Source organism: Neovison vison, chromosome 7 (assembly GCF_020171115.1).
Source record: "Neovison vison isolate M4711 chromosome 7, ASM_NN_V1, whole genome shotgun sequence".
In the NCBI taxonomy this organism is placed as follows: domain Eukaryota; kingdom Metazoa; phylum Chordata; class Mammalia; order Carnivora; family Mustelidae; genus Neogale; species Neogale vison.
This window is the reverse complement of record NC_058097.1, coordinates 147,270,264-147,295,441: the sequence shown is the minus strand read 5'-3', so window position 1 is coordinate 147,295,441 and position 25,178 is coordinate 147,270,264. Positions and strand designations below refer to the sequence as shown.

At 44.3% G+C, this 25,178-nt stretch overlaps 1 protein-coding gene across 1 annotated transcript in view; it reads left to right on the top strand.

Annotated features, from left to right (window-relative positions):
* GVQW3 (GVQW motif containing 3) overlaps positions 1 to 8,841 on the top strand; it is a 29,767-nt gene extending 20,926 nt beyond the window's left edge. The window contains exon 2 of the mRNA XM_044258498.1: positions 8,077 to 8,841. Within this exon, the coding sequence (XP_044114433.1) occupies positions 8,077 to 8,360 (284 nt within the window). The 3' untranslated portion in view covers positions 8,361 to 8,841. The remainder of the gene's footprint in view (positions 1 to 8,076) is intronic.
* Positions 8,842 to 25,178: the final 16,337 nt, after the last annotated feature.

Here is a 25,178-nt window from a genome sequence, read left to right as displayed (position 1 = left end):
GATCTCAGGGTCCTGGGATCCAGCAGCACATTAGGGCTCTCTGCTCAGCAGGGAGCCTGCTTCCTCCTCTCTCTCTGCCTGTGTCTCTGCCTACTTGTGATCTCTTGTCTGTCAAATAAATAAATCTTAAAAAAAAAAAAAAAAGACTGGGGCAGGGTTTTCCCAGTTTCCTTTGCACGGATGGGGGCGGGGCTTCCAATATCGGGGCTTTAGGTAGGGGGTTCCGTTCCAGCTCCCTCACCTGGCTGGGACTGAAGCCCCATCTCCTTCTTCTTGGTGTGCGGTGGAACCCCAGCCTGCAGCTCTCAGGATCCATAGCTAAGTGTGAAATCCCTGTGTGCTGCTAAGGCACGTCACCTGTACCCTGTTCTGGGTTTGCCTTTTCGTTTCTGACATCTGGGGATTTCTCTACATTTTTCAAATTTGGTGGTAAAATGAAACATTTCTGTTAAAGTTCACCCAGCATCTCTATGTGCCTGTAGTAGAGGGTGGAATGGGAACCTATCTCTATTAGCAGAGTTGGTCGTGTTTCTGGAAGTTGCCAGATCAGAAATAATAATTCTGTGAGGAAGACATTTATTGTTTCCATTGTGTAGATAAGAAAAGTGAGGCTCATAACGCTTGTTTAAATTGCCAAAGCCTTAAAATTTTAAGTGGGGAAGTAGTTTTTTTGTTTTGTTTTGTTTTTTGTCTGCCCACTAATCCCATGTAAGATACCTAGGCATCTCAAAGGTAGCTTGGTACCTCTGGCATCTCTCCATTGTTAGCCTTTATGGGCAATTCTCCCATGACATTTTGCTGAAGCAAATACTCTGGATAAGACTCCTCCTGCTTCCTAGATAAGGCTGTTTGGGAGAGAAGAGGAGGAAGTCACAAGCAAGCTGTGGAAGCTGGGCTGTCTTAAACCTGAGAGCCACTGGTAGGAGCATTTGGCTGGGAGGAGGTAAAACATCTTCCACACCATCCAGAAGCATCCTCAAGTGTGCCTATGCAATAGACAGCGAAGGGGACTTACAAGGCTCCTGCACATTGTTTTTGGCTTGATTCTGGAGGCAGGAGGAAGCCCAGGTCATGGCAGGACTTACCTGTAAGTTCTGCTGGGTTTGGGGGATGTCTCAGCAGAGGCTGGCATACTGTGAGACTTTTCACTTAGCTGCCTAGCCTGGGAGCCCCTCTTTCCCTGTGCTTCTGGCACTGAGGCCCTGAGTGGGTGCACTGCAAAGCTGTGGTGGATTGATGGAGATCAGTTCAGGTCTGAAGAGAAGGGAGGTACTTCAAGTATGTAGAGTAGAGTGGCCTCAAAGAGACTGGTTGCACAGGTGAGGGGATAGGAGACAGAGAGGCATCCAGAAATTAGCAAGAGCGGGAAACCACTGCCCCCCATAAGGCAAAGGAGCAGGGTGGGGAGCAGTGACATCAGGGCCCAGGAGCCAGGTGATAAACTTGAATGCTAGCAGGCCTGTTTGTGGTAGCAGGAGCCATGGATGATGAGAAGCCAGAGATGCTACCTGAGGCAGATGGGGAAGAGAAGAAACACCCTCATAAACCTACTCCCAGTGTCTGGGTAGTACCTCTCTTTGGCCAAACAGCTGGAAACCAGATATTCTGGAGCCTGGATTCACAGGCTAAGTGGCTCTACCTTGCTGTGTCACAGAACAGAAAGAGCAGGAGATGGCTAGGGAATAGGTCTGAGAAAAACAGGCCCAGGACTGGCAGGCAGGCAGGCAGGAAGGAAGGAAGAAAAGGAGAGAGGGAGGAAGGAAGAAAGGAAAGAAAGTAGGGAGGGAGAAGGGAGGAAAGGAGGAAAGGGAGGAAGGGAGCAAAGAAGGAAGAAGAAAAGGAGAGGAGAGAAAAGTCAATATGTAACATATAAGCCATACTAGAATAATTTGATATATCCTTTTGCAATTGAAAAGAGTCTTTAGGATAAAAATTTGCCTTCCTTGCAGATTGTGAGGATTAGTTAAAAAAAAAAAAAATGGATGTGATGGGGCGCCCGGGTAGCTCAGTGGGTTAAAGCCTTTGCTTTCGGCTTGGGTCGTGATCCCAGGGTCCTGGGATCGAGCCCTATATCGGGCTCTCTGCTCAGCCGGGGGCCTGCTTCCTCCACCTCTCTCTCTGCCTGCCTCTCTGCCTACTTGTGATCTCTGTCTGTCAAATAAATAAAATATTTTTTTAAAAAATGGATGTGAGGGCACCTGGGTGGCTCAGTGGGTTAAGCCACTGCCTTCGGCTCAGGTCATGATCTCAGGGTCCTGGGATCGAGTCCCACATCGGACTCTCTGCTCGGCGGGGAGCCTGCTTCCTCCTCTCTCTCTCTCTGCCTGCCTCTCTGCCTATTTGTGATCTCTCTCTGTCAAATAAATAAATAAAATCTTTTTAAAAAATGGATGTGAAAATCTTCTGAAAATAGCCAAGTACTGCATACATACATATGCAATAATCATCATTAATATCATTAGTTCTTTAGAGGGAGGAACTGTATGTAAATAAGTGTGTAAATAGAAACCCTTTACTGAGCATCTATTATGTATGAACACTTTTTGTGGATGTGCATTGAGTATTTCCAGCTGCAAGTCATGATAATGAGCAATGACTTGGACAAAGAGGTATTTTCTGACATATCAAGAATTCCAGAGGTGCTCCTTTGTACTTTCCATCTTGATTACAAGATGACTTCAGTGCTTAGCCTTCACCTCCCAAGTTCAAGGCAGGAAGCCACTCACCATGGGGGTGAGTGGACAGTTCAGACTCAGCAGTCCTGTTGCATCAGGAAAGCAAAAGCTCCCCCAATAACTCCCAGCCGAGTGCTACCTAAATCTCATTGGCCAGAACCAGGTCTCACGACCACCCCTAACAGCAAGAGAGAGGCAGTGGGAGGTAGTATATGAGAAATGGTTTCTGGATGGCCAATGACAGGATGTGCTGCCTGCATATAGAACACAGTACTTGGTGCCTGGGTGGCTTAGTCAGGTCAGAGTCTGCCTTCCACTAGGGCCATGAGCCTGGAATCCTGGGATCTAACTCTACCATCCATCGGGCTCCCTGCTCAGCGGGGACTCTGTTTTTTCCTCTCCTTCTGCCCCTCCTCTTGCTCCTTTTCTCTCTCTCTCACTCTCTCTCAAATAAATAAAATAAAATCTTAAAAAAAATAAAACACAGTACTTGGCAGAGTAAAAGTGCTCAATACATGTTTTATGCACCTCTGTGTATGCCTGTCCATCTGTCTTCCTATCTGCGTCTGTGTCTGTATGTGGTTATATGTGTTCTCCATCTCTCCTAACAATCCTGTGAAGTAAGTTCTGTTTCAAATAAGAGCTAACACGGCTGATAATAGGCAGAGCCAGGCCTCCGACCCAGTTCTTTCTGACCTCATTCTGAGGGCTCTTTCCATTGCCATGCCGTGTGCTCCCTCCCACTAACCTGGCCGTTAAGCTCTTGGTGTTGGCCCAAGTGGGCTTGATGAAAAGAAAAGGTGGAAAGGGATTGGCTCCAAAATAAGTTGGCGCCTAACCCCGGGGCTGTACACAGAGTAACCATGAAGTCACAAGAAGGGTTCCATAATTGCACGTGCTACCCCATGCGTCCCCTACGTGCAGCCACTTTGGAACAGTCACACTGGGAGGCTCAGCACTGGAGCCAATGATGCCCCCACTGCCCAGCATTCCTGTGGGACGCCTCTTTGCAAGTCATGAAAAGACCTTCATCATTACTGTCAATTATACCTAGTTTCCTACCCTAAGTCCAGCTGCAGCTCCTCATCTCATTTAGCAGAAGCTCCAAATGACTTATGAGTATTACCAAAAAGTAAAAAATCATTCTCCAAATACAGAATTGTACAATTTAGGTACAAAGTCCAAGTGATCTGCTTCCCAGGCAAATTTTCAAATCGAATTACAGAAATGTTTACAGTAGCTGAAGCACTGTTGCAATAAATATACCCTCCCGGGTTGATATCTCAGAAGAAGACAACTCTGAGTTTGGCTGTGTACTTTCTGCTGTTTTTTTTTTTTTCTTAAACAAGAAAAATTACTCACGGGAGCCTGGGTGGCTCATGAGGTCTACCTTTGATTCAGGTCATGATCTCAGGGTCCTGGGATCGAGTCTCACATAGAGCTCCTTGCTCAGTGGGGAGACTGCTTCTCCCTCGGCCTGCTGCTCTCCCTGGTCGGGCTCTCTCTCTGTCAAATAAAATATTTTTTAAAATTAATTAATCAAAAGAAAAAGAAAAATTACTCATTTTGAGGGCATTGTGAGAAGACCACTGAACTTGGTAAAGATACCAGTGGGATAATACTTAATGCAGGTCAGGACACTGGGACATGGGCCCACTCATGTACTGGTGAAATTATAAATGGTGTCACTTTTTCAGAGTAATTTGGCGTGAAGCATCGAGAGAGTTGACCTAGAAATTCCCTTTCTAGGAATCCTTCTTAGGAAAATAGTCGAAGAAACAGACAAAGATTTACGTATATAGCTATTCATTTTATTTCCAAAATAGTAAAAAGAAGCAACTAACCCAAATGTCCCACAATGGGGAAATGGTCAGGTAAACTGTGGTATATTCATTAAATGAAATAAGCAGTAATTTAAAGTGATATTTTTGAAGAGTAGTCAATGGTGTAGTCAAAGTATGTCCACAATAGAATAGGGTGATAAAATAGGACTAAAACTACGTGCATTATATAGACTAGACCCATTTTTTACTTTCTATATGCTAAAAAAAAAAAGGCTCAAGGTATACCTAAGATACACTCAAAATATTACCAGTGCTGGAGCACCTGGGTGGCTCAGTCCTTGGGTGTCCAACTCTGGATCTCAGCTCAGGTCTTGATGTCAGGATCGTGGGCTCAAGCCCCACATTGGTTCCACTGGGTATGGAACCTCCTTAAAAAAAAAAACAAAGTCACCTATAATTTCATCACCCAGATAAAAGCACTGATAACATTTTTTTTTTAAGTAGATTACATACCCAGTGTGGAGCTCAACATGAGACTTGAACTCCCAACCCTGAGATTAAGACCTGAGCCGAGACCAGGATCGGACACCCAACCAACTGGGCTACCCAGGTACCCTTAAATTTTCTTTATTATATATAATTTTTGATCACTGTAACTACAATTACTAATTTTATAATTAGAACAATATATATAATGAAAATTACTTTTTAAGAAAGAAAAGAAGTGGGTTTTACTAGGAGAGAAGAGATCTGCCCTTGAGGAGCTGATGGTTTAATGGAGGAAATGAGACATGTACACAAATAAATTTATTACAAGGTAGCTAGGGGTATAATGGAGGTTTTACAAAGTGTGGAGGGAAGGATTAGCTCGGCCTGGGAGAGTTGAAGGTTGGTGAAAAGAGGTAACATTTGTACAGGGTCTTGAAGGATGAATAGGAGTTCTCTAGGGCTTTGTAAATTGTTAAGCACTCTGTAAGTGTCAGCTAGTTTTTGGCTGTTATTATTATGGTCAAAGCTTACCTCGTATAAAGCTCTCTTTCTTGTCTCTTTCCCATGCTCCCTGAAGCCCAGGATCCCTGGGACAGGAAGCAACAGCAGTTAAATAGTCACACATCAGTGCTCGAGCAAGTGAACTGAGGTGCATCCAAGTAAGGAACAGATCCAGGACCAGAGGACATAAAATTATCTGGGAGCAGGGCCAGGAAGGTGCTGGTGGGTAAACAGTTCCCCCTTGTTTGCCACCCCATGGAAAGGCTGGCTCTGCTTGTGGCCTCCACCCTGAGTTATGGGACCATCTCCATCTGGGGGATGGTAAAAACCGAGAATGAGCATCACACATCATCCTGTGATTTACATTGGCAGGAAACGGTGTGTCAGGTGCCCTTAAAGCCTCCAGACAGGGTGGAGTGGAAAGGCAGGGATGAGGGTGAGGGGACCAGGAAAGGTGGCAAGAGATGATATATTGGTAAGAAATCCTTAGAAGCTCCAAGTTTGGAAAGGATTTGTAAATTATCTCATTTAATCCTGCAGATCCCTTTCCCAACATTCCCTACTGTTGTCATCCCTCTCTGCCTTCAGGGCCCAGCTCAGGGGCCACCTCCTTCTATCACTTCCCACCTGAGTTCCTCTGGGCTGTGCTTCAGGTGTAACTGATGGTTGAGCTTTATGAGAAAAAAAAGTCAGTGCCCGCTGTTCACCCTACATGGTGCTTCTAGTTCCTCGATTGCAATTTATGCCATCCTGTGTTTCCTTTTGTTTGTTTATTCATGCAACTAACATATTCAACACCTACATTGTGCCAGTCAATGTTCTAGATGTTGTAATAGAGTGGAGAAAAAGACAGCCAAGATCTCCTGTTCTCATGGACCTGTCATTCTAGTGGGGGAGACATAAAATAAACAAAGGAACAAATAAGAAAATATCAGGTCAAGAAGGAGGCAGCTTTGGGAATATCTAAGGGAAGAACTTTCCATACAAAGAAAGCAGCTCTGTGTGCCTGGGTGGCTTAGTCGTTAAGTGTCTGCCTTGGGCTCAGGTCATGATCCCAGGGTGGTGGGTTCTAGCCCGGTATCAGGCTCCCTGCTCTGTGGGAAGCCTGCTTCTCCCTCTCCCACTCCCTCTGCTTATGTTCCCTCTCTGGCTGTCTCTCTCTGTCAAATAAATAAAATCTTTCAAAAAGAAAGAAAGAAAAAGAAAGAAGAAAAGGAAGGAAGGAAGGAAGGAAGAAAGGAAAAGAAAGAAAGAAAGAAAGAAAGAAAGAAAGAAAAAGAAAGAAAGAGAAAGAAAGAAGCTGATCTAACAGCAAAGGGGAAAACCTTTGCTTACTCTAGGAATAAAAAAAGAGAAACTGGCATTGTGTATAAAATGCTTTCTCTTGCTTCTGCAAATGAAAATCTTTTATCTTTTAGGACTTGGCTCAAGCATCACTTGTTTCGGCAAACATATCCTGACTTCCCCAGGTCGGAGTAACTGTCTCCCTTTCTTCCAGTTGTCAGTGAGCATGCTTCTGTCAGCCTACCTGTAACAATATGCCATTCCTTCCATACTACAGCATTGCTACTCCCCCATGGACCTCAGTCTTATCAAGGGCAGAAATTCCTATCTAAACTCCTAATGCCCAGCATGGAGCCTGGCACAGAGTCTATGATCAGGAAACATTTATTTGTTCCTCGAATAAATGAGCTCTCACACTGTTCTCTATCAGAACCTCTCTGGCAACACTCAGAATTAACAACCACTTATCGATCAGTGCCAGGCCCTGGGCTGGGGACTTTCATCTCTGCTTTTACAAGGCTCGTGACTACCACAGGCAATAAGTGTTATTATCCTATTTTGTAGTAAAACTCAGAAAATGAAAGTGACTTTTTTAAAAAAATTTTGTTTATTTGAGAGAGAACACAAGCAGGGGAAGCCGCGGGCAGAGGCAGAGGGAGAAGCAGGCTCCCCACCAAGCAGGGAGCTTGACATGGGGCTCAATCCCAGGACTCTGAGATCTCGACCCGAGTCAAAGCAGACACTTAACTGACGGAGCCACCCAGGCACCCCCCACAAGTGACTTCTGAGGTGGCTCAGTAATAAGAATCAGAGCTAGAAGTCAAACCCAAGTCCTCTTGGTGCCAAATCCCAAAGCTTCACCTTCTATGTGATGGTCTTACCATGTATTAGTTCATCTGTGGACCTGCCCTCTCTTTTCTTCTAGATAACCATTTCCTTGAGACAAGGGTCTGTATTTCACTCCCTTCTACATTCCTCCTGACACCAACACAGTGTTTTGTATTTAGGACCTACTCAGTCCGTGTATCTTAAATCTCCAAGAGGTGGAAAATAATGAATGTATGAATGAACGTTTCACCCAAAGTGAACCAGCCTCTAATATCAATTCACAGGACCGTAATGAGCTGGAGAGAGTGACATTTCCGAGGGGAGGGGGCCCTCCCAGAAGCCTCTGCGCCCATCTGGGAGAGCCAAGCGTGCTGTCTCTGTACTCAAGCACTCATTTCTTAGAAATCACACCTTTTGCTCAGTTATACATCTCAGCAGGCAGGCCGGGGTGCAGAGAGGAACATGCCTGGCTTCCACTGAGTTGGGAAAATGAGGTTAGGTTTCGATTCAGATAGTTATTTGTGTTTTCTGGGTCTGCACGGTCAATAAATTTTCAACGAGCAGTGATTCTGTTCCTCATCTTTCACGGCTTTATGGGACTTCAGGGAACGAAAGCATAACATCCTGCTTTCCCATAAGTTCTCTGGCTGCTACCCTGGCACCAATTAAAGACATGTCTATGCAATTAATCAAGACCAATTTGGAAGCCTTCTGGCGCTGCCCCTCTGATGTGCTGCCTGCGGCACATACAGTAGTTCCTCGGCTGCAGCGATGGAGCCAGGCACAGAGGAGCTTTTGATGAACTGGCTGTGCTGGCCCCAAGTGTTAACTATGTCATCTGACATGACTAACGAGGCTCCCAACTTGATCCGTGTGAGTGCAGCAGCCCCGCCGTCTGGAGGAGGCGCCGTTTCCGCAGCCAGCCTGGGAAGAGGCTGCAACATGCTGGGTACACACGCCATCATGTCAGCTGGAGTCCTGGAGGCCTCTAGTGTTGGAGCTGGGAGTCGTCTGTGGGGAAGGGGGTGGGCGCTGCGAGCCAGGCTCTGCACTGGGCACTGGTGGGAGTGTGACCCGATTTAAACTTCAAGCTCAGCGTCTTTGTTGGACAGACGTGGGAGCCAAGACTCAGCAAAGTGTGGGATTTGGGGCACCTGAGTGTCTCAGTGGGTTAAGCCTCTGCCTTTGGCTCAGGTCATGATCTCAGAGTCCTGGGATTGAGCCCAGCATCAGGGGCTCAATCCATCCCCCACCAATCCCCCTCCTGCCTACTTGTGATCTCTCTCTCTCTCTCTCTCTCTGTGTCAAATAAATAAATAAGATCTTTAAAAAAAAAAAGTGTGGATTTTGCCAAAGACCTGAGTCTTTGCAGGGGAGTGGGGGTTGGGAATAAAGGAGTAGGTGTGGTCCTTACCCTTGAGGAGCTAAACCCCTAGATAAGCAGATAAACACGCACTTTACCAACGCTTAAGCCATGGGTTTCCTTCTGCAAATGTTTATCAGGAGGAGGAGAGCCTCTGTCCTTGTCACTTCTACAATATCAAGAGTATGATGTGGAGTCAACAGATCTGGGTTTGAGTCCCAGCTCGACTTTGAGTTGATGGAATCTTGAGCAAATCACTTTGTTTTTCTGAGTTTGGTTTTCTCGACTGTAGCATTGGGACAAGCCAAATGTTGCCACCCAGCCTACTTCCTAGAGTCCTGGTGAGACCCAGCAGAGTTAATGGGTGTGAAAGTATACATAAGTAAGTGTCTTTGCACATGTTAGCTATTATACATATTATCACCCCTTCTCAGGATCCCCGGCCGAAATCTCTGGAATATGGATCCACAGATAGCTTTAATTCTCTTCCTCTTCCTGCCCCTTTCAAAATGCACAGGAGAGAAATGGATATAAAACCAACTGGTCGGGGCGCCTGGATGGCTCAGAGGGTTAAGCCTCTGCCTTCGGCTCAGGTCATGATCTCAGGGTCGTGGGATTGAGCCCTGCATAGGGCTCTCTGCTCAGCAGGGAGTCTGCTTCTCCCTCTCTCCTGCCTACTTATGATTTCTGTCAAATAAAATCTTAAAAAAAACAAAAAAAACAAAAAAACCCTGGTCATCTGTCTACCATCTCAACAGCTTTCCCAGAGAGTCCACGGCATGGAAAGTAGAACTCAGCCATTGTCATTTAATGTCATTCCACACATCGACTGAGTACTTACCATATGCCAGAGGTTGGTCACACTGTGTGAGCAGTCAGAGTTGGATAAGACAAGTTCCTTGGCCACCTTCAGAGGCTCACCATTTAGCGGGAGAAACTGACATGGACATGATTAAGTATAACACACTACAGAAAAATACAATTGCCATAGGAAAGATACAGATCAAGCTCTGTGGGAGCCAGAGAGGGAACAATTCATTCCCCAAAAGGAAATTGGGGAAAGTTTCATCAAGGAAGTGGTATGAAAGGATGGGCACTGTTTGGCTCTGGCAGGAAGCATAAGAAAGGGCACTCCAGACTGAGAGAAGAGCACGGGCAAATACACAAAATTATCAAAGGATTGGTGGTCTAGAGGTCACAGTGAAATCAAGTGAGGTATGGGGTGTGAGCAGGAACAAAAGAAAAATCACTGGGCCCCAGCTCTGAAACCCAGTCATGGATGTTGCTATCTCAACTGCTCCTTTTGCTGGCTGGGGACACCTTGGCCTCTGTCCCTCCATCAGGAAAATCTCGTGCTAGCCCTTCCTCCAGCAAGGCGGAACCTAGCCCCCAAGCAGGAGAGCCCACTCCACAGGAACCAGGAACCGCAACAACCATCAGAGGCAAAGAGGCTGGGGCTGGAGAGTGCTGGTTACAGCTACCCTTCCCAGCTCAGGGGAAAGCTCCACCTGAGATGTAGCAATGACACCAACATCTAGAGCGTGATGGCAAATACCCAAAGCCCCTTGCCATGAGTCACACACTAAGTTGCTCTCCTTCCCTCCTTTGTCCAAAAGAAGCCAGCTCCTTCTTTTAGGAGTGCTGCCAGAAAAATGGCTTGGAAGGCTTGGTATAGCCGTGGGCCCACCCCAGGGGCTCATATTTTCTCAGTCTTTGCATCTTCTCTTTCATTTTAAATTGGGTTTTATTGTGCAAACAATATAATAACAACAGAAACCCCAAAAATAGGAGAAAGCGGGAAGAGTGCCCACTCACATGTTATCTGTTTCCATTTCTCTTTGCCTTTGCCTGCAGGTGTCGGTAGTGTAATTTTTTTTTTTTTTTGGCTGCTTTCATCATTGATACAATTACATATTCTATTTTTACTGCTCAGCATCGCATCATACAGCTTTTTCCATTTTGCTACTTACTGCCAATGCCTGGTGTCCTCACAAGCTTGGTCCAGTTTCCCCAAGACTAAAGACAGATACCCGGGGTGTGTAGAAGGAATGCATGTTGATAACATTGTCAACATTGACAATGAGCATCAAGGTGCAGAAGAAAAACATAAACTGCTCTGTCATCACATAGACCTAGATTAGAATCTCAGTCCCTTACCTCAAAGCCTAATGGACTGAGCAGATCACTGCCTCTCTTGGAGCTTCCGGTCCTTGTCTGCAAAACGGGAATGGTATTTAGTAATACCTTACAGGACTGCCATGAGGATGTAATGAAATACCGAAAGGGAAATGCCCAGTGAATGGTAGCTCCCTTCCCCTTTCCCTTGCTGGGGCTGACCTAGGGTCCACTCTGCTTCCACCCTTCCTCTCTTGCCTACATTGGGCCTTCTTGCCTCCCCTGGGCCTCCTGGGCTAGTCTATCTAAATTCAGATATACCAAGTCTGCCTATTTTTTAAAATTCCAAATATAATTTTATTAATACTTTACATACAATCTACTAAAAAAAAAAAGACCTTAAAAAGTACAAAACCAAATTTCACAGAGATTGGATTTAATGTGAGGGGTGTTTTTACCTGTTCATAAGCTTCTTCCAGTCAGGAACACAGGAGGATACGGCTACCCGCATGTCAGGTGCACTATTGAGCCTGTTTCTTTTCTTCGTTTTTAATCGTGTCAAGATTGAAAATCCTAGTTCACACAAATAAGTAGCTATGAATGGTAATAACAACAATATGCTCTTTCTACTTAGCAATGGAAATTCATCTTTAATCTTAATCCAAAATGCTGACAAATTCAATGTCTTATAATAATTCCTTAGTGTGAATGATGAACTGAGCTTCAGTAATTCATTCTCTTCTTCTGGCTCCAAGTTTAACTCACTGATTGATTCTGGGGTCTAAAAAACAAATGGAGCTTTTATCCAAATATTTCCCTTTAATGATTTAAATTTCTCTTCTGGAAAGTAATAATGAATGGTTTGAGACAAAGAAGTGAGATGTATCAGTATGTCTAATTTTACTTCTTTTAAGCAATCTTCATTAATGATCTTCCCTTTAATGTGTTGCAACAAAGTTGGGAACATATAGTAGCTAGGACGATTACTTTTAAGTCTTGCTTGCCACAACAGTAATGTCTTTTGGAATCCTAGAATACATTCAAGATATTGAAATACATTGTTTTTCCCCTGTACTTTCAAATTTAACTCATTAAGAATGCCAAAAACATCACTTAAATCGGCCAGTTTTGTTACCCAAATGTCATCTTCAAAAATATTTGCCAAATGAGATTGCTTTTCAGTGAGAAAAATGTAAATCTCATCCCTGAGTTCATATACTTTGCTCAATACTTTTCCTTGAGACAACCAACGAACTTCTGTATGAAACAGTAAGTGGGTATGGTTAGTTCCAATCTCTGAACAGAGTATTTCAAGAAGTTGACTGTTCAGGGAGTCTCCTTTAATAAAATTAACAATTTTCACTGCATTTTTCAATACACCCATTAGACTTGGTGGAATTTTCTTGGACACCAAAGCCTCTTGATGAATAAAACAGTAATTCTAAAGAGCCCTGTTATGTGTTACTTATAACAGTTTTTCAATAATCCTGTCGTGTTTTCCAGTCATATTTGCTGTTCCATCACTTGGAATTCCTTTACAGTTTTTCCAGTTCAGTTTATATTGACCAACAATGCACTTCTCTAGTTCACTAAATAAATCTAATCCAGATATGTGTGAATTTAAACTTACACAACAGATCCTCTATAAAATCATCGTCTCACATGTATCTGACGTAAGCCAGGAGTATTGAACAACTTGTGATATCGTTGCTCTGGACAAGTTGGATTGCAAAATCGATCCCAGTTTGCAGGCGCGCAATAAGCATCGCCTCCAAGTGTTTTGCAATCGTACAGATTCGATGAGATATCATATTGTCACTAAGAGCTATGGTTCTTAATTTATCAGCTGATTCATCATCAAAAAATTGTCCATACCATACCATACATGCTGGAAGAATAATTTTTTCAGCAGCTGTGTGAGTCATTTTTTCTTTTGCTACCCAATAGGCAATCAAGTATGATGATAACAAGGCCCTCTCATTGATGGTTGTGGACCAACTAAGAAATGGTGGGGATGATTCTATGCCATTTCTTTCCCTTTGGAAATGGTCTTCTTCATCTTTATCTTCATTCAATTTCACTATCACTACGCCTTCCATCTCCTGGGTATGCCCTGACTCAGTCGGTGTTCAGGTTCAAAGAAATGGCCTACTTGATCCAAACAGGGTCTGTCTGCAGGACTATCCTTTTTGTCCTGGGTGTTTTAGGAGACCAGTTTCTGCCGTCATCCAGGGCCCTCATCCGGGCCTGCCTCAAGTCTGCCTGTTTCTTATTTACTGGTGACTGTACCATCGTTTACCTAAGTATTTTCCTTTGAGGGAAACATTGATTGCTTTCCCATTTTTCACTATATCCAATAATGATGCAATAGATATCGTAATGAATATTGGTCACTTCATCCTTTATCCTTCCTCCTTTATTTTTTTTTTAAAGATTTTATTTATTTATTTGACAGAGAGAAATCACAAGTAGATGGAGAGGCAGGCAGAGAGAGAGAGGGAAGCAGGCTCCCTGCTGAGCAGAGAGCCCGATGCGGGACTCGATCCCAGGACCCCGAGATCATGACCCAAGCCGAAGGCAGCGGCTAACCCACTGAGCCACCCAGGCGTCCCTATCCTTCCTCCTTTAAAAAGTAGTCCCTTAGGAACAATCTCCAGGACCTCACTAGGGTAGAAAATAGAATCATTTTAATGGTTTCTGATATATATTTCCAAATTACTGTTCAGAAGGTTTGTGCCTTTTACTCTGTTACCATCTCGAGGGAGAGGACCAGATGGACTACATTAGAAGCTCTTGGGCTCTTCATAAACTGTTGGTCTTGCTTTATTTTCCATATTTTCTCCCCCAACCTGCCTCCCATACCGCAGCCACACAGGATGACTCACACCCCTCCCCCAAATGATTCTGCCAAGCTTTTATGCCTTTGTACTTCTTATTATCCTCCATCACCCTTGCTCAAGAAAATCCTTTCCTTAATATGCCTTCTCACCATTCGGCTCACCCTTTATGGAACTGGAAGCTTTCACACTATCTGCAAGACTCAGCTTAAATACCCCTTTCTCTCTGAACTAGTTGCAATTCTCCCAAGCAGAGCTAGTCACTCTTATAATATGTGGTGCCTGGAGGGACCTTTGACATCCAAGTGCTCCCCAAGAAACAGTCCTTCTCTGATCCTAGCTCTATGTCCAGCTCTGCGTGATTCTCCTCTCTCTCCACCTCTTTCACTCTCTGCACCAGCAGTTGCCAAGTTATGCCAATCATCACCTAATCGTGATGTTGAAGCCATACATTTCTCATTGCCATCACCATTGGCATTAACAGCTGATAAGGATTCCTGCATCAGTCTCCTAAAAGAAAAAAAAAAAAAGAGTACTATTTACATGGTTCAAAAGTCCTGTTTTCTCTAAGGCTTATAATAAAAAACAGTAGATTCCTGTCCCATGCCTCCCCACACCAAGCCCTGCACCTCAGAGTCAACTAACCACTTTTACTTCTTCCAGCCTTTTGTATTTACTTCCATACTCCAAATAATATACCTTGACTGCTGCTTTGTGATTTTTAAGTTCAGACATTACCTACTGACTTTGAGCAATGGAAGGTTTCTCTAACACCACTTTCCTGCCCCATCTTCTGATATAACTGTATCGCCATTTTTGGTTAAATCATCAGATGGTCCTTACCTATTGTGACCAGAAGTATCATTAAAAATATTTGCCCTCTGAGATGCCAGTATTCCCTCCAGGCCTGTTATCTCTCCTAGTGGGGTCAGAGCCTGTTGAGGGAAGGCAGAACACTTGGGGACAGGGACTGATGTGTGGGAGGTGGGGCAGGCCAGCCACTGGCTAGCAGACTGATATCTCTGGAAAGTTCCCACATAGGGCTGGCTCCCTGGGCCTAGGGAGGTATAGCAAGCAGGGTTGAGGTAAACCTTCTGAAGAAATAAAGGGAGTGCCCAGGAGGGGCTGGAGTGCTTACTGGAACAAGCACTGACTGATACAAAGAGAGGCTGGCCTTTCTAGCAGGTTTCAGGAGCCCCTGCTTATGTCAGGTATTGTCTCTTTAGTTGCTGGATCCTGGAAAGTTTCAGGGAATTCTAATATAGAGAGCTAGGGCAATTGGAGCTCTAGCAATGGGGTATTCAGGAAGCGTGGGGGTAGTTATTATTTACTAACCAGTATAGAAAAATGTCAACAATTCATAAAGTCTAAAATACCTAATATGCCCTCTTGATCCTGATTATGGCTATGTAAATATTATTCACAGCCAAGCCATGTAAGGCTTTGTGATTATATTTCCATTTTTGTTAAACTTTAGTTTTCTCTAGAGTTAATAATTGCCTTGCTGTTTTCTTAACCAACTGAGCCACCCAGGCGTCTTGCCTTGCTGTTTTCTTTTGCTTAGTTTCACTGTACTCATTGCTAAATCATCTCCCAAACTCTTTGATAGAATAATATGATAACCAAGCCATCGAGTAATTTCTTGCTTCCAGCTTTATCCCAGGCACTGTGCTAAGCACTGGGGATTCAACTGGGAACAAGACAGACATGGTCCCTACTTTCGCTGAGTTTATAGTCTAGCAAGGAATCAGATATAAATAATTATACTTTTTTTTAAGTGTCACAATGGGAGAAGAATGGGTTCTATGGGAACACATAGCAGAAAAATGGATAGAAACTATTCATTCAGACAGCATACATTTACTGAATTTCTCTTACATGACAGGATGTGTTCTAAATGCTGAGAACACAGCATCAAACAACACACAAGGCCCCTGCCTTCCTTGAACTTACATTCTATGAGATAAGAGAGATAATAAACATAGAAGATAATTTTTAATAGAAACAAGGACTATAAAATAAACAGGGTGGCTTGAATGGGAATGACTATGGCAGGACATCAGGAAGATTAAGCTGTTTTAGGCATATTGGCAAGATCGTGGGAAGTCTTTCTAAGGAGGTAACAACTAACCTGATGTTTGAAGAATGAGAATAGGCAACTGTATGAAGAGTAAGGAAAGGCATGTTCTAGACAGAGGGAACAGTATCTTCAAGATTGGAGGAGGAGCAAGTGCATAGGGTTTCGTAACAGAATGGAAAGTAGTTCCATATGGCTGCGACATACAGGACAGGGGGGAAGTTGCTAGATATAAGTGAATGGATCTAATTTATAGGGAAGGAGCCCTGCCACCTTGAATAATATCATTATTGATAAAAATCCCTTCTATGCAGTTATTTGTCTGTCTTAAGATATATTCCCACCCTCTTTGCTCTCTGTAGTATTATAAGACATATGGACACTTGCAAATTACTTTTTTTAGACTCTCTTGGCAGATGGAAGGCATTGGCAGGAGACTAAAGGGTGTGTGGAAGGAAGAAGCCATTGCTTTGTCCCGCTTTTTTATGGTGTCTCCAGCAGCAGCAGCAGCAGCAGCAACACCAAACACAGGCTCCTGGGTTCCTTCTCAGTAGCAGCACCCCTAACAGATCAGTACCGGCTGTGGGCCAGCCCTGACCCAGGGTAGCAGCACCTTCGTAATCTCTTTTTCTCTTCTAACTCTACTAAGCCCTTCCTTCCTTGGACCACTCCCATGTGGTCCATCTCTAAAAACAACTGCCTGGTTTAAATCCCTTTCTTCTTCAAATAATCTAGAGTAGTACTGTACTATAGAATGTTCTGTGATGACAGAAATGTCCTAATGTGCTGGCCAAGACAGTTTCTACTAACCATATGTGGGTACTGAGCTGTTGAAATGTGGCTAATGTGACTGAGGAATTGACTTTTTAATTACATTTAATTTTAATAATTTAATGTAAATAGTCACATATGACTAATGGCTACCATACTGGATAGCACAGATCCATTTAATACCATACTGGATAGCACAGATTAATTTAATTTATGGGACACTAGCTGATATGTAGTTGCTGTGGAAAGTGGTTGAGGGAAACTGACCCTCAAAGAGAGAACTCTGGGATTGTTGTATGATCTGATTTGGCTTGAATTCAGTAATGACTTCATTGCCAGTGGAAAACAGGATACTGTGGGTGCCTGGGTGGCTCAGTTGGGTAAGTGTCTGCCTTCGGCTCTGGTGATGATCTCAGGGTCCTGGGATCGAGCCCTATGTCGGGCTCTCTGCTTAGCGTGGAGCCTGCTTCTCCCTCTGCCTCTGCCTGCTGCTCTGCCTACTTGTGATCTATTTCTCTTTATCAAATAAATAAATAAAGTCTTAAAAAAGAGAACAGGATATTGTGTCAGGGAAGAGCCCCCACCTCATGGAAGATGGCAAGGAATAACAGGACTCTAGGTTGGCTTGCCATACTCAATAGGTGTTGAGGGTAAGAAAACTAGATGCAGCAGATTGGAGACAGCTTATTTCATAACACTGCCAACAGCAGGGGCAACAGTGTGGCTAATCTCCTTACCCTCAAGTCCCATGGGGCAATGCAATGGGCCCAGATGGCAGATAGCAATACAGTGCAGTTGCACCATAGCTGAGGAACCCTGGGCCGAGGGCTCAGAACCTTTTATAACAAGCAGCCAACAAGCCAGTGTCCTTCCCCTGGGGAGTGAAGAGTTGTACAGTAGTCATGTTATGATCACCTTGACCTACTTAATTGCCTTTGAGACTAGTTACAGAAATGACTCAAAGACAGAATGTGGTTAGGTCTTACAGTTTGGTATACTCAACAAAGATGCACAGGGACACTTGGGATCCCTAGTGGACTGCCTCCTTCAATAACTAATAATCGGTGGCATGCAATGGCACAAGATTTGTTTAGAAACTATACCTGGGAATTCCTGGGATGATAAGCCTATGGAAAAACAAGTCTTTCATAGATCAAGTTGCTGCTGAAATGAACTGTTATGGTAGGAATTGTGACTGCAAGTATTTTGAGATGGGTTGGCTGCTTCTGACTGCATTGGAAGAAAATTACAAGCTCAGTTCTATGCACATTCTGAGAATGTAAGAGCTTCTACTATGGCTCTAAGATAATTTTTAAATGTATTATAGCTTCAGGACTAATATAATTGAAAATCACACCCAAGCTTTGATACTGTGGGTATAGAATTACAATGTTAGAATTCACCAGTTTCCAAGGTTCTTGGATGAAAGTTAAGGCATGAATGGGGAGGAATGGAACTCCGGGATCTGAAATGGAGACATTTGGTTTGATGCAGAAAATAGGAGAATCTGAATACCTAAATCATTGGGCTCCAGGGAAATAGAAAAGAAGTTCATGGATCTTTTTTCTGTCTATCTAATTTCTTGGGGAAGCATGGAAGTATATACTGATCAATTTTTTAGAAAAATCCTTACATATGGAAGTATGTGTGTGGTGACAGAGAAAGAGAGGGAGAGCAGAGAGCACACTTGTACATAAAGTCACCTATACCCCACTAAGCCCATTCAGCACCCTTGTGTTTGAAGACAGAATATAAAAATCCAAAGCTCTTTCCAAGTCAGATGAATCTAGGGCTCCTCTGTCCTTCAAATCACTTTGACTCTATGGTCATCCCTGCCTGTGAGTATACTAAAGGCAAAGAAGGCCCATGTGGAAACACAAAATTCCCGATCATAAATCTGTCAGCTTTAGGAGCATTCATAGCCTCTTGCCAACTCCAAGTCCAATCTTCCTCTTGGGAGCCTACATTTCCCCTCTCCCATTTATCCCACACTTTTATTGTTTGTTTATTGAAATGTTCCACTTGCTGGAAGTCTCCCAAGGAAGTAAATCATCATGCTATTTTATTGTGATTGGGATTCTGGGGGTGCAGAGGGAGGGTGAATGATTCTGTAGTGACACTGGGGCTCCACACACCACCAATGGCAACTTCACTGGACATTGCAGAACTCCCCTTCCTTGATAAGACTTCGTTGATAAGACTTATCAATAAAGTGGTAACACTTTTAACACTCTGCTCATCTGAAGGTGAGAAATGAATAAATTGGGGGACCCTGCCCTCTACTCATGGTTTTATAATCTAGTGGTAAATATAAAGTAAAAGACAGTTATGATCCAGCAGTGATAGAAATGCAATGGAAGAAATAAGTATCAAATGCTTCAAGATCATTTGAGCTGTGGGTAAGAGGTGGAGAAAGAGGTGTTTTCCTGAATCCCATCCTGAAGAATGAGGAGGGGTTTCCAGGCAAGGATGGGAGTGGGGCTGGCATTGATCCTGGCAGAGGAAGTAGCAAGATCAAAGGCTTGGGGAGGACAGAGGTGTGGTCCTTCTAGGAACAGCAGGTCATTCCAAGTGACCAGTGAACAGAACTTGAAGGGAAAGTGATGAAAGATGAGGCTGCCTAGGAGAATAGGACCACCTGTTCTGAAAGTTTTAAGTGCATGAGTGACATGGTCAGCTTTCTCTATCAGAAATGTCATTCTGGGGGCGCCTGGGTGGCTCAGTGGGTTAAAGCCTCTGCCTTCGGCTCAGGTCATGATCCCAGGGTCCTGGGATCGAGCCCTGCATCAGGCTCTTTGCTCCGTGGGGAGCCTTCTTCCTCTTCTCCCTCTGCCTGCCTCTCTGCCTACTTGTGATCTCTGTCTGTCAAATAAATAAATAAAATCTTAAAAAAAGAAAAAGAAATGTCATTCTGAAGGGTGACTTAGGACACAGAGACTAGTCAGGAGGCTGCTGCATTACTTCAAGAGATGCTGGGGGGGTCTACAACAGTGGTGATAGTAGGAAGAGAGGAGTATGTAACAATTTCAGGGTTATTTAAAAGGTAGAATTGACAGACCTTATTAACCTATTGGATATAAGGAGTAAGGGAGAGGGCAGAGTCAAGGGAGAGCTCAGGTTTATGGCCTGGCTAGCTGGATGTACTCCTAAGTGTGAACCAATGGGAGGTTCAAGCAAGTGCTTTAGGAGCTCAGAGGATAGAGAGACCACTGTGGGAAGGAATGTGGGAGGTGTGATGGGTGGGGGCCTCTGACTTCAGAGAGAAGATTACATGAGTAGATTAAGAGAGAAAGATGGGGCAGTAGAAGAGCATGGGGCTTTGGAACCAGAGAGAACTGGGCTGAGATCCCTGCTCTGTCATGAACTTTACTGTGTGAATTGGACCAAGTTGTTATTCTCTGAACCTCAGTATCATCATGTATAAAAATTAATCTAAGGCTAATTTCTACCTCTACTGGGAAAACTTAATGTGTAAGAGTTGTAAGCATTTGGGCATCCTTACCAAAGCTCTATGACATAGATATTATCATCCCTATTTTACAGGTGAGGAAAATGAATTCAAAGAGAGATAAAGAGCTTCACCTAAGGTCACAGTGCTAGTAAATTGTAGGGCTAGGATGAGAACGTGGATCTGACAGTGCTATGGTCCTAGGTGCTGTGGAGATGCGAAGGAGACTATAGATGGTTCCATCAATTCCCATCCTAAGTTGAAGACTCAAAGGCCAAGAAGTGACATCTACTTTTGCATGAGTTGTTGGTCTTAGGCCTTCAAATCCCTGCTGTCAGGGAGGCAGGATTGGGTCTAGTGCCCTCTAGGGGCAAGAGCACCAGAAGAGTGGGGCCCTCTAGGAGGAATCTTTGTCTTACTGGGTCTCCTGAAACCAAGGAACTATTGGGCGGGGGCAACCGTTCCTGACAGATTAGGGTCTGGTAAATTGATACTCACAACTCAACCACAACTATAGAACATGAAGTATGAACTGCTTCTAGTACTCGTGCTTTTGACTTCTGCAGGCTGAGGTTAACCGTGGAACTTCTGGTCTTTGTTGGAGACCTCAGCCAGTACTCTGGCAATAATTGTATACAGTTATAATAAATAGTCTTCATTTACTAAGTACTTAAAAATGTCATCTCATTAATCATATAACCATCCAGCAGATTGCATAATCCTATTCCCATTTTACAGATGAGGAAATTAGGGCTCTAGGAGATGTGTGATTTGAGTAAGTTCACACAGCCAGTAAGAGTTCATAACAATAGCTAACGTATACTTACCATCTGCCAGATTCCAAGCTGCAGCAGACCTGTGTTGGTTACTCACCTGCAATCATCCCATCTTTATGATCCCAGAATCCTAATTCTATTCAGATATCCATCCCTCAGGAAAAGGGACTCTATCTCCAATATGACTGCCCAAGCCAATCGTTGTGATTCTCTTTTGTTTGTGATTTGGATTAAATCCCTTGAGACCCAGCTCCAGCCAAAAATACGGGAGGGCCATCAGTGAGGAAGTAGCATATGTAAGAACTTGGAGGGGAGAGACAGCGAAATGTTTTCTCACTCTTCAAAAATACAAAAGACGTATGCCTGGATGGCTCAGTCAGTTAAATGACCAACTCTTGATATCAACTCAGGTGTCAGTCAGAATTTTGAGTTCAAGCTCTAGTGTGGAGCCCACTTAAAAACACACACACACGGGGCGCCTGGGTGGCTCAGTGGGTTAAGCCACTGCCTTCGGCTCAGGTCATGATCTCAGGGTCCTGGGATTGAGTCCCGCATCGGGCTCTCTGCTCAGCAGGGAGCCTGCTTCCTCCTCTCTCTCTCTGCCTGCCTCTCTGCCTACTTGTAATCTCTCTCTGTCAAATAAATAAATAAAATCTTTAAAACACACACACACACACACACACACACACGGAAGAAATGACTCCTTTCTGTTGCATATTGTAGTGTTTGGATGTGATGCCTGGAACTGTGGCAGTCATCTTATGACCACAAGGAAAGCCAGCCCAGGAGAGTATCATTCTGGCTGGAGTATTTGGTGTTCATCGTAGGAGACAGGCCTAGAAAAAGCATTTGGGGGTCTTCCCGGGAAAGGCCCAAAATACTGGGGCAGGTGACTTGGTTTTTTAATTTGGTGGAAAATGAGGCGCCAAAAGCTTTCCATCAGAAGTGTAGCATATTTAGCATTATGTTTAATGTATGTTAATTCAGCAGGTATAAGCAGAACTGGTGTGGGAAAAGATGGGGAGTGAGGAGTTCAGTTTTAAAACTTTGGGGATCCCTTCCCCCGACCAGGTCATGAAGGCACTGCTTGCCAACTAGGAGAGTCCGAATGTTTGGCATACCACAGAAAGGCAGATTCAGTGGCTTGCAAAGAAACTCACACCTCTCTTTGAGGGTTCCTGCCTGGCTCAAGGCTCACACATGTCACGGTGCATACAGCAGAGGTGCTGACAGACCCAGAGGACTGGGATCAGTTACGCAGGGGCAGGAGGGAAAACTGCCAGAGCAGAGCTGCAGAGAATCATCACTGAAAACAAGAAGCCCCAAAGGAGCCCAAGGCAATCTCTTCTCACTCAGCTGGCTGCAAGGAGCTCAGAGCTCCGAGCTCGGAGTAGGAGTTCCCAGGCTCTGGGAAGGTTGGAGGTCTTAGCTGCATGGGAGTGCAGTGTGCCTACGTAGGATGGGAGGACCAAGGGGGTTTCTAAAGTCATCCTCTTACTAAGAGGCTGGGCCAGTTCTGTATGATTATTGGCTTTTTGGGAGCACCTTAGTCTTCTGGCTGTGGATCTGGAAGTGAGGGTTACACTGCATTTCCCTGTGTTGTCACTGGCTGTGGAGAACTCCTGCCATTAGCTGCTTTGGTACCATAGACAAGTCCTTTCCTGAGTCCCGTCAATTTCTTCCAACTTGATTCACCACCTATTTGCGGCTCTGAGAGCCAACACCGGCATCTCTTTGACAAGCTCTAGGCAGACATATACATGTCTCCTACACCTTCTTTAAGACTAACACTCTTGGTGCATTCCTTTTTGATGGTCTGTGAACACTGCAAAGCTTTCTGATGAGTATAGCGGCCCCATGAAGTTGCCACTCTAGGTAACAAACCTTGCAGGTAACATAAATGAGGGAAGGGGACGGAGTTGAAATGAAAGTTGCAGTCCTCCAGTGGATGTATTTGTTTCTTCACTTCCAGAAGACACATACTGTTCCCAGTTTTTGGAATGCCTGGCTCTTGTGTCTAAACTCCACTTCCCGACTTTTCACAGAAACCCAGGTATTGGGATGCCTGGATCGCTCTGTCAGTTAAGCCACTGCCTTCTGCTTCGGGTTGTGATCCCAGGGTCCTGGGATCGAGCACCACAACAGGCTCTCTGCTCAGCAGGGAGCCTGCTTACCCCCTCTCTCTGCCTGCCTTTCTGCCTACTTGTGATCTCTCTCTCTCTGTCAAATAAATAAATAAAATCTTAAAAAGAGAAAGAAAGGAAGGAAGGAAGGAAGAAAGAAAGAAAGAAAAAGAATGAAAGAAACAAACCCAGGTATTAGGAAATATTTCTCTCCTTAAAGAAAAACAAGAGTGCAAGTATGATGACCAAATAGTGTGGCAGAGACAAATTACTGAGCACATACAGTGGGGTGCCTGGTTGGCTGAGTTGGTAACATGTGTTACTCTTGATCTCAGGGTTGTGAGTTCATGCCCCCCATTGGGCCTAGAGCTCACTTTAAAAATAAATAAATAAAGACCAAAAAAATCCACTTTTTAAAAAAGATTTTATTTTTTTTTTTTAAGCAATCTCTATACCCAACGTGGGGCTCGAAACCTACAACCCCAAGGTCAAAAGTCATACATTCCACCAACTGAGCCAACCAGGTGCCCCTAAAAGATCCACTCTTTAAAAACAGCAACAAAAAAAACCAAAAGCACATATGGCATCTAGCAAGGATGCGTAACTCAGCCCATATGAAAGTGAAAGCCCAGTATGGCAAGATCTGATTTTTCGACAGAAACTGGAGATCCAGAATTTTATGTGAAATCCCCAAATTTTACAATGTTGGCTCATTTCCCTCCACTTCCCAGCTGTGCTTGCAGGCTCTTGCAGGCTCTTGCCACCACACCAATGCACCCGCAGCTTCCCAGGCCCTGTCTCTCCTGTCTTCGCAGCTCTGTATTGTTGGGCTCTGTCTGCAACACACACGTCCTCCTTTTCTCTGCCTGGGAATCTCTTAAGCAATTTCTCAAGACTCAGATCAATGTTTACTTTCTTCTTGTAAGATTAGGTGCTCTTCATTCCTTCTATGCTCTCACCGTACCCTGAATGTACCTCAACAGACCTCATTTCACACAGTCCTGGAATTGCTTGTTCCATTGTCTGTTTTTCACCAGCCTGAGAACTCCCCAAGGACAGGAACTTTCATGGTCTCTGACCTGAAAACTTCCGGTAGGACAGTGGGAAATATGCCAAGAAAGGGAAAATAGTTTACTCAAAGGAGAAAAAGAAAAATTCAAACAAGTTAGAGAGCCAGGGGCTTGAACATTTAAAGTAATATGTCCAAGAGGTGTAGGAGGTGCTAAACAGAAGACAAGCCCAAGAGCCAGGAATCGGGATAATTAAAACAGGTTGGGAAATGAGATGGTTTAAGATAGAAGCTGTGGATGAGGTAAGTGTGTCTGGAGCCCGTTTTTACAGGGTACTGGATGTGATAGGGACAGAGGTGGGTCTCATTGCCTTAATGTCTTAGTTTGGGGCTCCACTGTTATTAGTGTAATAGTCTGGTGAGTTTCTCTTCTCCATTCCAAGGATTCATCCTCAGCCAGCATTTACTGAGCATTTTATCCTGTGTTAGGCTCTCTTAGGCACTATAACTATAGTGCAGAATCGGATCTGATCTCTGTGCTCAAGCTTGTGGTCTGGTGCAGGAAATGGATACATAAATAGATAATGACAAGAAAATGAAGTAAATGCTACAGCTGAGGGGGCTACAGTAGCACAGAGGAAGGATTCCCAATCCATTAAGGTCTGGAAATGGTAATTTACCTGAGGTCATATGGCTGGTTGGTGGGGGGTGGGGGCGGCGCAGACCCAGGATTAGGTAGAAATTGGGAGAGGACAGAAATGACTTTATGGCGTTGGGGGAAATTTATGTGCGCCGGCTTGGTTAAGTGGCAAACCCCATGGTTCTAAGTTAATGCTGGTTTAAAAAGATAGTTGTTTGAGGGGTTCCTGGGTGGCTCGGTTGGTTAAGCAGCTGCCTTTGGCTCAGGTCATGATCTCAGGGTCCTGGGATTGAGCCCTGTGTCAGGCTCCCTGCTTGGTGGGGAGTCTGCTTCTCCCTCTCCCTCTGCCTCTCCCCACTGCTCATCATCATCATCTCTCTCTCTCTCTCTTGCTCCCTCTCTCTCAAATAAATAAAATCTTTTTAAAAAAAGATAGTTGTTTGAGATTCAGGAAGCAG